Consider the following 12,549-nt stretch of genomic DNA (forward strand, 5'->3'; position numbering starts at 1 on the left):
GGAATCAGATTGTGATGAGATCACAATAATGTGACCGATTTGCCTTTAAACACAAATCCTAAATAATCTTAGTCATAGGTTACTTGAGAGTGACTGGTGTACTGTATACCCATACATATGATGGAGGCTGTTGGTCTCATAGCTACTCATGTGGGGACATTAGGGATATAGTGTATGTGCTCATTGAAGAATGAGTTTATTAATTGCTCTACTCACAGAATGCTTGATGGTTAATTATACCTCATTATCAGATAGCGATTTCGTTGTCCTAGTGGTGTACCTAGTTCTTAGACTTAAGATACCAAGGATGTCCTGTATGAGTACTTTATTCTTTGATACCGGACTTATAGGTTTGGAAGTTCCAGATCTAACACAACCAGTCATCGAGAGTGGTAATTAACCTTACGAGGACTATTGAGTGTCGATAAAGGATCATCAACTCTCGATGTCATTAGAGGAATATCTCATTTGTTCTTGCTTAAACAAATCCTTGACTATTGTCATTCAGATTGAGAGAAAAAGAGTTCTTCAAAAGAATCCGATTAGAGCGAGACTCGAATAGAAACTGTATGGGTCTAACAGTACCATGTCCGGTATACGATCTCTGAGATATTAGATAGATGGGGGACTATAGGTACATAGTAATTGAGGATAGATAGGTCCAATAGATTGGATTCCCTTATATCGTCTAGGGACTATTGCATAGTGGTATAGTGCGTTCATAGTCGATGAATCGAGTAAATTATTATGAAGATAATAATTCACTAAGTTAGAAATAGTTCTAATGGGTATGACTCACGACCAGCTCGATATTAGGCCTAAAGGGTCACACACATATGGTAGATATTACAACGAGTAAAGGTTCAAATATGAGATATCTGCTAGAGCCCCTATCTTATTGGATATCTAATAAGCCCCTAAATTATTGGATCCTATGGATGAGATCCAATAAAAGCTAATGAGAGATTATTGAATATAAATCCATTAATTTAAGAGACTTTTGTAGTTGGACAGAGATCTAGTACCCAATAAGGTAGGATCTATTAGGATTAAGTTGACAAAGGGCCTTTATAAATAGGAGGGAACTAAAGGTTTATAGCTAGAGCTTCTCTTGGTTGTCATCTTCTATTCTCCTCTCTCCTCCTCCTTAGATAGCAAGCTTAGAGATTTGATGAGCGTCGTCATAGCCCTACTGTGCGGATCACCGCTAGAGAGGAGGCTTGACTTCCTTCATCCTCTCCTATAGATATGTAGGGATTCAAGGATATACGATCTCCCTAGGTAAAACATAATCTTTCATATATATAGTTTTTAGTTTTACGGATTTTGTGCACTAATCTTTGCATGACGACGAATACATTATTGAAAATTTTGAGAATCTATGTTTTCTATTCTTTCGTTATGCATGTGATGTCGCCCATAGATTTCCCAACATTAATGTATTATTTCATTACAAAATGGACATGACCAGCATGAGATGATTTTGTTTTCCACTTGAGAGCATGTCATGTACCCTTAGGGGATTAGCAAGACATTAAATGAGTCGATTAGATAGTTCTTCTATTTGTTATTGGAAGGAACATGTCCCCACTTTGGCGAGTGAGGGACACTACACCATCTGCTATTGAGAGTGCTACATGAACTTATCTTTTAATTAAGTAGAGCTCAATTGGATTGATTGAGCTAGGGTTTAAGTGAATTAAGGGATAATTGATCTTATATGATTTTAATAATATTTAAAAGATAAATTAAAATGTTTTAATATATTATTTCATTCCTACATAGACATGACCCGTATGAGATAATTTTGTTTCCTACTTGAAAGCATATCATGTATTTCTCCTCGGGGATAAGCAGGCCATCAAATGAGATAATTAGATGGTTCCTCCATTTGTTATTGGGAGGGATGTGTTTTTACTTTGGCGGGTAAGAGACACCACTCCATCTGCTATTGATAGTGCTAAGCTTATCTTCTAGTTAAGCTAAGCTCAATTGGATTGATTGAGCTAGGGTTTAAGTCAATTAAAAGCTAATTGATATTATATGATATTAATGATATTTAAAAGATAAATTGAGATATTTTAATATATTATTTTATTCCGACATAGACATGACCTTGATGAGATAATTTTATTTTCCACTTGAGAGCATGTCATATTATTCCCCTCGGGGATTAGCGGGCCATTAATTGAGATGATTAAATGGTTCCTCCATTTGTTATTAGAAGGAACATATCCCCACTTTGGTGGGTGAGGGACACCACTCTATCTCCTATTTAAAGTGTGATATGAGCTTGTCTTAGTCTGCTATTGGGAAAATATATATTTATCCCCAAGGATAAAGTCTCTTCATCCATTATTGGAAGAGTGTTTCTTCAGGTATTTGATATATACGGGTGGGATAATTGACTTTTGGATATATATTTGTTTAACAATTGGATTACAAGGGTTCTTATTTAGCGTTGTCCAAATTTTTTATTTTCAGAATAGTCTTCTAATAATACTAGATCGGAAGAGTAAACATTCCTCTATTATTAGGTAGAGTTAGTTGTTTTTTAGTTAAGACCACTATGTTTTTTAATAAATTCTATGATTATTTTTAATTTAAAATTTGATAAATAAATAAATAAATTATAATAAATATTTATAATTTATACATATGAATAAAGTAATATTTATTTATTTTGTTTTATACCTATCCTATAAAAAAACATAAATTCAACACCACATTCTCAACATGACAACCCACTTCTTATTTTTCGATGATTCTAGCTTGTGCATTGTGTCACATTCAAAAGATAGTTTTTTCTACAATGTATATTTGTCATTTGCTTTCCTTTTAGTCTTACCTATGAGAATAAAGAAACATATAATAAAGAGCATAATTGTATTTTGATGACATTATGAAATGTGTATTTGATGATCATATGATAGTCTTGAATTCAACATCCGTGGTCATGGGACTTTGTTTACTTGATATTTGTTTATACTGTCTACAACTTTCTTATTCTCCAGGGTCATTTACCACCTTCGAAGACCATTTTTCATTGTAAATGAGTCCTTTATGTCATAAGCTGTATCTGTAAAATTAGCACTGTAAACATATGTTTGACGAGGCCATTTCAACACTCATGTGAGTTTAAGGTTTTATGTAAATAAAGATCGAAAATAAAAATCCAAATCCCAAATCATGTTTTTGAGATGCTCCTATTTATAGAGTGGTGAAATGAATGTTTCTAGTTTAGAAACTCTACACTAACTTTTCTTTCTTAAAACAATGTTTTAAATGATAATTGATCAAAGTTGGTGTGCCAAAAATTTATGTTGCATATGTAATCAGTGATCCAATAGATTACTGCACTACTATATAGAGGCAGAAATATCTCTCTGTAGAGAACATACAGTGAGTGACACATGTTAGAAAATATAGCAGCAGATATGACTGCTACTTTTATAGTGACATTGAGAAGGTCAAGCTCTGGAAGTTCAACCAGGTTGATTTCTCCATTTTCTAGTGCTTAATATTCTTCTGCATCAAAGTTGATTTTGTTGTGTATCATAATACTTGATCAGTCTCCCACCGTAAATTTCTGTCACAACTCTATGAAAAAACTTTTACCAAGTTAAAGATGTTACAGATTTTTTTTTTTTTTTAATCTGATGTACATTTCAAAATTTAACTATTTGTCGTCATGGGTATGAGCATTTTGGCCCGTGAAGAATTGATCATTCTAGGAAAAGTCCTACGGAGGAGAGACCTCTTGGGCCTTACGATAGGTATTATATGATAAGTCGTCATTTGTTTTTATCGGTACGAGTACATGGACTTATGTAAATTTATAAATCCAATTCATTATCTTCTGTCCCCTTTAGGCGAAAACCAAAGGGAGACATTGTGAAATTTCGATGATACGGGGGAATTCTTATCAGCCTAAGCCTATTCATCGACTTCTCGAGATCATGTCTATCTTCAAATATCCAACATATGCAGAATCTATACACCATTTAGCTGAAATATAATTATGTAGCTCTTAGAGAATAATTATCCTTGAAGCTGGTCTATTGTGTGTTTTCAACAAAGGGGTTGTTGACACTCAACATGCCATTTTATTTGAGGCACAATATGGACTTTGGTGAGTGAGTGCCACAATATGTGTTCATGAGGTTTGATCAACCAAAATGACAAAAAATTTCCCTAAATTTCTATTGAGATTGAAGGACAGCTACAATGGTCAAACACAAGCATGTTTCAAGCTAACAATACTTTGCTTGTCAAAATTGCACATATGTATCCCTCCAAAATTATATGTGTATATACTACTTAGGTGTACTTTAGGTAGATTGTATTTTTATACAACTTTTTTATAACTCAAATCATATAAAGATGGAAAGACCATTTTTTGATGCTTTTTAATTTCAGAAACACATATGAACCCAATTAATATGCTGAACCAATGGGCTTTGGGGATGGTATGTTCTAAGCACAAGCAGCACAACTCACCATTAATACCTAAAATGCAGAATCAACTCCCTAAATAAAGATAAAATAAAATAGTAGGAAATAATTGTAAAAGAATAGCATTATTTGCTCTATGTCTGATCAAAATCTAACCTGATATGACCTATCTAATGTATTCAGTCCCCATTTATATAACGGCTGGTTATTATTTTAATTAATCCTATGCAGCTGTGGAATGGAAAAAAAAAATTGCCACAATACTACAATTATTTGTTTTATCAGAAAAAAAAAATTGTGGTAGATTAAAACAAAGAATGTTTTTTTTCCTCATGCAATGTGATTGCACAAGAAGGACAAACCCTTGTGTTGTTCTATAACATGTTTGAGAATTCTGCCTCTCTCTCCTCTGTGTCCTCCGCAGACTTGCAGACTGCAGACTGCAGACGAAACAGGAGACCGCTTGGCGAGTACGTGCATGCATGACAACTCTGAGAGCTTTGTTCCTCTCTCTCTCTCTCTCTCTCTCTCTCGTGTGGAGATTCGGGACAAGAGGATGGATGGAGAGCGACGGGCAGGCCGGGAGTGGGGAGGGTGTGATCCCCATCAGCCTAACGGCGGGGGAAGCGAGGCGGAGGAGGAGGAGCTGCCATCGGTGTTGCGCTGCCCGAGAGAGCTGAGCATGGAACGCCGAGCCCGGGCAGCTTCCCAATCATAAAGCAATGGATTGCTATATCATTTCATCCCCCTTGATTCCCGTGCCTTCCCTCCACTCCACGCCCGTTGGCCACCGGACCACGCGGCCCCCCCCCCCCCCCCCTTTCACCGGCCATTGAGGGCTGACCTGAGCCTCCTGTTCCCCATACGTCCCTTTCCTCCTTTCACTTTCTTCCTCGTCCGCTTTCCTCCTTTGTCTGCTGTGGCACAGTGCAAGTACCAAAGGATTCAAGTAGGTATATTTCTGCGACCTTATTCCATCCAATCTCTTCTCATCCTTCATTCTTTCTTCTCACCTCTCATCTATTTTTCTGCAAATATATATATACATTACTATCATATTAATAATATATATACAGTATAGTATGTATCCTCTTCACTGAGATCTCGCTGTAACACACACAGAGCAGGCAGGCAAGACTTCCATTTCCAAAGAGACACTTCATATATGAAGAAACCATTTTATCAGTGTGCCTTCACCTCTGACCACCGAAGTAACACCATTTTGACAAGGAGAACACCTACGCTACGAACAGGCTACCTCGTTGAATTGACCGCAGAGAGAGACGAGAGAGAGAGCGAGACAGAGAGAGAGGGGGGAGTCAAAAGGTAACTCGGTAAAGGAGCACAGTGTCCCATGGGGTCATGGGGAAGAGGCAGGGAGCTGCAAGGACTGGTGAAAACAAGGCATCATAGAGGGGTCACGTCACTAGGCCGACAGCCTCTGATGCCTCCTCTCTAAAGCGTCAACACCAGGAGAGGACTACACGCTGTTCTCTCACTTCCCCCTCTGTCTTTGTTGCCAGCGAAGAAAGAGGGGGAGAATGAAGAGAAGGGAAAGAGGGTTGGAACCTTGTGAGAAGATTGCATGTTTCATCATGTGGTAATCATTCTTTTATAATTTGAGCTCCACAGGGCTCCTGTGGTAAAGAAAACCTCTTACTTTTCTTTTGATGTCAGTAATACTGATTCTGTCAGCGGAAGAAAGTGATAGAGAGAAGACAGGATGAGAGAGAGAGAGAGAGAAATAAAGTTGGGAAGAGCCTTAAAAGCTACAAATGCTGTTGTACCACAACCTCTGAAAAGAGGTCTTTTATTATCCAGCTGCCCTAAAGGAACAATAAAGGAAGCTTTATTTACTTCTCATCCATGTAACTTTGCTGCTTTTACTTCCCCATCTTTTGCTTTCTGAATTAACCAAGTCACTAGGAAAATTGATCACTGTTGATCCCTCTTTTTCTCTCCTTTATTTGCTGTCCTTTCGATCGAACGAGATGTTAAGCACACAATGAAACTGCTTTGAGTGCAGGTTGACCATCAAATTTTGCCAAGTGCACAGGTTTAGGTCCATGAGTCTCTTCCCCCAAGAATGTCTGCATGATCCATTGCCACGTTGGTAGGTTCTCGCCCATTGATTCTGATGCTATCCTAATCCTGTAGAAGAAGTATAGTTTGCTTGTTGTGGCATTTAAGGTTGTCGTCCACATTAAAAATCCAAATCATGATAAGAAGATCACATCTTTGTGAATCACACAAGTGTTGGTGTAGCTTTGTGCGAGTGATGTGTGGATCCACAAGTCAAATGGGTAGTCACTGGCCAAGAATGCATGCATGTTCTTAGATTGTCACCGACCGGTGTCCGTGTTAACAAGGTTGTCAACTGAGATCAATCCATGTCAAAGATCTCTGCAAGAGATCTGAGAGGTCACCAGCAGTATTATTCATTGTCGCATGAAGTGAAACTGGAGAAAGATACCAGGTGCAGTGTCTGGTAAAGCAAAAGCAGGGTAAAGGGATAAAAAAGCACAAATAATTATGCTCAGAGTCCCATGGCATGCAGACAAGGGCTGCATGGGGGAGCAGAACCACATGAACAAGAGCCAAAAACCACTTTGCCACCACTCTCTTTTCTTCACACCATTCTCTGAATTGGGATCATCTACAAGGTTAAATTTGCAGGTCCTTTTCTGGTAGAGACAGCAGGTGTCATTATTGTTTTGATGGTCCAGTGTTATCTAAATTATTACAAAAGCTAATCATCCATGAATAAGATTCATAGAAGATGAAAAAGGTAGAGATGAGATGATAGGAGTAAAACAGTCCTATATGTCTATTGGTTGGAGTCCACACACCATGATGAATCATCAAAAGTTATGGATGAAAAATAGTTCTAGCGCACTTTCTGATGTTAACATGTTCTATCAAAGAGAACTTACGGCTACTGCGACTTCAAGATCATAGCAAGCTTCTTGTAGAAAGTTTTCGGGCGAAAGAAATTATCGGTAAAGATGATGCTGTCTGAGAAGTTATCATGTTCAAGAAAAAAATCATTTCAGATGCTCTTTAATGTTCATTCATTCATCAGCAACACATGTTATCATCCGAGGGATTTGATCGTGGAGATAGGAAGGACAGTAAAGCAATGCAGCATCGTCTCATTTTTGTGTTTGATGCCTGTTTTCATGACTGCCTTTTGACTTTCTTGGGAGAATATAAAGCAAAGAGTACACGCGAACATGCACGAGAATGAAGCAACCCTGATTGATCCTTTCCCCTTTACCAAAGCAAAAGAGAGATGCCATGAAACTTCATATCTTTGAAGAACATATCTATAGATCAACATGCTTTCGCTACTCTTGCCTTTTGCCTCAATTGTCTTCTTGTCTCTTTCAACTTTCTTTCACTTTACTTTTCTTTTGAGTCCCTTTATTTGGCGGTGGGTTCTTGGGGTACTTCAGGTCATTGTGACCTACCCAAAGTGAACTCCAGATTGAGTTTGCATGGGCTCAATGTCTCCGACAGGCATGATGAGTTCAAATCTGAATACATTTCCATTCTTTTTGGTTGCAGGTCCTTCTGCAGAAGAAATAAAGCATCATATTGGTGTTTGTGATGTTTATATGAATGAAAGATTAGCTATATCTATCTGAAATGCTAATTTGGTACCTTAAATGAATGCATACTCCCAGTGTTGGATTCATCACAAGGTATGGTGGCAGTCAGGCAGCCTTCCCTGTTGCAAATGAAACCGCAAGAAAGACCATGGGAATCAGTACATGCAAGATGTAGACATTTAATAGCTTATTGAAGGAAATCTCAGTTCCATGCCATGACCAATTAGCCACAAAAAGAAGATGCAAGGAAGCTCGGAGGACATTTGCAAGATTAAAAGGGAAAAAAGAAAGGTACCCACAGTCAGATCTGTCCCTTTTGGAACAGATTTTTCAGATGAGTCTGTGTCTTGGAACAAAAGTGTCACTGTGGTGTCCTTTCTGAACTATGCAAATGGATCATATCATCATCATGAAGGATCAAATGTTCATGAGATCCTGGACAGATGGAACAAAGCTATGATCCATGCTGCCTTTTCTGAGCATCTATGTGGAGATCAACAGTGGAAAGTTAAAAAGGAGTAGAAGAGAGGCTTTGACGAACCTAAAGGGCCCATAAGATTGATGCAAGAAAGAGGAGATCACAGACTCTGACTTCAATGAGAAGCAAATCCCCAAACCATTCTTGTTTACATTCTTAGCTTTTGGTCTCAAGTGCATATAAGGGAGGAGCAAGCAATGGTTATCCTCACCAGTGATAGCTAGTGATCATCTGTTCCATGAAGAGAAACTTTGCAATGGGCACATAGCAATTTGTTTCTTTGCTTATGACACGATTGAGAACATGTTATTGACATTGATGAAGAGGTGCTCAAAATACAAACCATGTCCTGACATGGTTCTCAACTGAAAGAATGTCAAGTACTAACACAGACACCTATACGTGCATGTCTATTACCCAAGAGAAAGAAAGAGGATAGGGGAAGCTCACACATGTCAGTCTACCTCCAGAACATGGATCGTCTTGCAGTACAAACATAGTGACAGAAATGAATCAATGTAATCATCTAAGAGCAAAAGAAATCATGTTTATGCCATACAATTACAGGAAAACAAACTCGTCATCACCTTGAAGGATTGCTCCATAGACCACTGATGTGAGTGGTGCTGTGATGTGCAGCTGATGACCAACCATGTTGAGCAGATGATCCCAACCTATGGGGATTTGTGTTATCTAGCAAATTATCATCACAGATCTCTCCAGCTGACTCGTTCTCAAATCCATCAGATTGACCTACAGCAAAGAGCGAGAATAAACGTAAGCAAGAAGCTTTCTAAACTGGAAAATATAGAGACAAATAAATACATGTTTCTTAAATTACCTGAAGAAACTGCTGGTTTATCTGTGTTCTTCAGAGTCCGATACATCTGCAGTCATCCATATCATCATGATCATTTGTTGACATTGGGATTATAGGTCATTTCCATGTCTAAATTGCTGCAGGAAAGACACCTAAAGCTTCCCCTTGTCCTATTTTTAGCCATTGATGCAGTTCTAAGGTACACTTGATTCATCTTTGTTGTTCTTAAAGCTTGAGCCAATCAGTGGACTTTTCTCTCTTTTTTGGTGGTGTTAACCTCCTCTCTTTCCCTACAGTAGCCTGTCTATGTTCCCTATGCAAAAGCTGCTGCAATGCTCCCCCAACACACACACACACACACAAAGAGAGAGAGAGAGAGAGAGAGAGAGAGGCAATGGAAGGGACGGATCTTCTCCTCTCCAAGTGCAACGGCAACCGGTCTTTGATCATTAGGGAACATCGCATCAACCAAGTGGGAAAGGGATCGAATAATAGCAGCCGTAAGAGAACTCAGAAGAAGATTAGCGAGAAACCAATCAAATCCAAGAAAAGGTCGAGACTGCCTGATTCCTGTAAGTTCAAGAAAAATTCCTTTTTGCAGATTGTAAGAAACCAGAGATTTTGCTCACCTGCAAGTGAGATTTCACATGAGCCAAGGTGAGATCTTTCACATCCATGAGCTCAAGAACTGACTTGGGCGTCGCTCCTAAGCTCCAAGACAGTCAAACATGCGTTGGTCAGAAATCCCTTCATCGATCTGAAACGAATAACTGAGACAAGAAGGCAACGGGAAGTGGATAGTACTCTCATGACCTCCCAGTAGCTCCACGGCGTGGACGAAGCGGGCATGAAGCGTGGAGGTCCACCGCATCCTCGGTGCTCTCGTGCTCCGTTTAGCTGAGAACCTCGACGGCAAGAATCTCAGTCTGGACAAGCTTTGTGTTGTGGCGAAGGGAGCGAAATTGGATGTGGAAGAAGAGTCACACAAGTGGTGCTGCTGACGCAGTGGGACTACAGGAAAGGAAGGTGGGTTGTGGTAGACCGGGATTCCCCTTATGGGCTTTAGCAAGCCGAGGTCTTCGTGATAGTCTTCTGATAGTAGTGGGTGGTGGTGGTGGTGGAAGTGGAGATGGTGATGGTGGTGGCGAGGGTGAGGGTGGAGGCGGGGAAGCAGGCTGTTCCTTGAGTCGCCGGAGTAGGTGGCACTTGGGTTAGCTAAGGAGAGAGTGATGTCGTCGGCCTTTGCCGTGCAAGGGTTGGTGATGTTCTTGTTGATACTCTTGCTGGTCGAGTCCAATGACCTCCTCCAAAACCCTAAGTCGATGCTCTCATCAGGCTTCCTCCATGTTGATGCTGGCGTGGTGTTTGGTGGGCTGATTTGGTGCGATAAATCTGGTTGTGTTGGGAAGAGCTCCATTTGTGCTAACCTTCAGATCTCTTCTTCTTCTTCTCCTCCTCCTCCTCCTTCTCTCTCTTTCTTTCTCCTCCTCCTCCCCTTTCTCCTGCTTCTTCTTCTTTTTCTCGTTCTTTCTTCTTCTCCTTCTTTTCCTCCTCCTACGATTCCTCCTTCTTCTCTTTCTCTTTATTTCTTCTCGTCCTCCACCTCCTCTTCCTCCTCCTGCTTCTTCTTCTCTTTCTCGTTCCCTCTTTCTTCTTCTCCTTCTTTTCCTCTTCCTCCTCCTGCTTCTCCCTCTTCTCTTTCTCTTTCTCGTTCTCTCTTCTTCTCCTTCTTTTCCTCCTCTTCCTCTTTCTCCTCCTCCTCCTTCTTCTTCTCCTTCTTCTTCTTCTTCAGCTTTTATCTATCTGCTGTGGTAAATGTTGAGGTAAACTTGGGCGTACTTGTTGGACGATCTGTGGAATAAGAGGCCTGTTCATATGGGTATGATGTAGAGGAATTTGTCTGGGAATGATGGCGGTGTAATGACAAAAGCTTCTGATGTCTGGGTTGTATGCAGTGTTAGCATGGAAAGTAAAAAAACATTGTGGGGGTAAACAAGCATGATTTGAAGACAAAGTCAGTTTCTTGCTTTCCACAGGTTACTATGTCCCAGAAAATGACACTTCATTGGGTGTCTCTATATGAGTGATATGGGCTTCATGATCATATTCCCTTTCACTTGTTTCCTTTATGAATTATATGAAAGTGAACCCTACTGTACATGGATTACTATTGCTCCCAGCCAAACTGCACCATTCAATTGTAATGCTTTTCACATCATTTCTCACTGATAATTTGGAAAATTGGAGATCCTCCTCATTGTGATAAATTTGACACATTGATCATGAAAGAGAAACAAACACCTGCCAATTTTGTTCCTTCTTTTTTGCTCTTAATCATCTTGAGAATCATCAGCTATTTTGCCAGCAAAATTCACATACTTCAATGAGAGACTGGTAGGTGATTCAGAAAAGTGGTTCTCAGAAAACTTTTAGGAAGAAAAGGCAAACTGAAGGAAGAAAGGAAAAAGGGGGTTCATGAAACTAGTAAGTAGAACAACTAATATTCTTTGGTGGCATTGTCTTATGGACTCCAAGAAGACTAGGAAGCATGCATGGTTAAACTGTTCTTCCAATCATTTTACCTGCTATAATCCTGCAAATTTACTGTCTTATGGGCTCATAGTTGACAGACTATATTTCTATTTGATGGTAGTAGTACAAAGAAGAACAGTCCTTAAATTGCCTAATGAATTATATTTTTGTATATATAAATAAATAATATTATAAGCATCAATAACTTAATTTGTAATATTATACTCATGCTCTCAAAAAAATATTTTTTTTTGTTCTTTTCTTAATTAAGACAGGCATCTCTTGCACATCTTTTGTGTTGTGTTACATATCTTGCATAGAGTTTGGATGTGTGAGTAAAAAATATATAAAATTATATAAAAATAAGCTTTGCAAAGAACTCCATTTTAAATGTCTGATTCTTCAGCAATAAATTCTTCTTTTCTATAATCACTTGATCTGACTTGCTATGAAAATAACATATGCAAGAAATAATTACTTCTAGAAGAAGAAAATAAATCTTGAAAGAACCAGAACCCTAGAATTTCCTTTTAATATTGTTATGGTGTGTACATATATATATATATATATATATATATATATATATATATATATATATATATATATATATATATATATATATATATATATATATATATATATATGGTGATAGT

General features: G+C 38.7%; 1 protein-coding gene across 1 annotated transcript; it reads right to left on the reverse strand.

The window, feature by feature from the left end:
* Positions 1 to 7,509: 7,509 nt before the first annotated feature.
* Positions 7,510 to 11,264, reverse strand: LOC135650370 (probable transcription factor KAN2). The gene is made up of 6 exons (XM_065169614.1): positions 10,169 to 11,264; positions 9,994 to 10,070; positions 9,386 to 9,431; positions 9,132 to 9,297; positions 8,119 to 8,185; positions 7,510 to 8,028 (listed from the first exon to the last, which is right to left on the reverse strand). Exons 1-6 carry the CDS (start codon positions 10,779 to 10,781, stop codon positions 7,912 to 7,914), a joined length of 1,086 nt encoding a protein of 361 aa, XP_065025686.1. The 5' UTR covers positions 10,782 to 11,264; the 3' UTR covers positions 7,510 to 7,911.
* Positions 11,265 to 12,549: the final 1,285 nt, after the last annotated feature.

The sequence above is a fragment of the Musa acuminata genome, chromosome BXJ3-10 (assembly GCF_036884655.1).
Source record: "Musa acuminata AAA Group cultivar baxijiao chromosome BXJ3-10, Cavendish_Baxijiao_AAA, whole genome shotgun sequence".
Classification (NCBI taxonomy): Eukaryota; Viridiplantae; Streptophyta; class Magnoliopsida; order Zingiberales; family Musaceae; genus Musa; species Musa acuminata.

What these genes read in the sequence shown, in the direction of transcription:
- LOC135650370 (XM_065169614.1), bottom strand. Translation starts at nt 10,781, where the DNA reads ATGGAGCTCTTCCCAACACAACCAGATTTATCGCACCAAATCAGCCCA. An exon ending in ATGTGAAATCTCACTTGCAG is followed by an intron (nt 9,432 to 9,993) that starts GTGAGCAAAATC and finishes GGATGACTGCAG; the next exon opens with ATGTATCGGACTCTGAAGAA. An exon ending in TAAACCAGCAGTTTCTTCAG is followed by an intron (nt 9,298 to 9,385) that starts GTAATTTAAGAA and finishes TCTTTGCTGTAG; the next exon opens with GTCAATCTGATGGATTTGAG.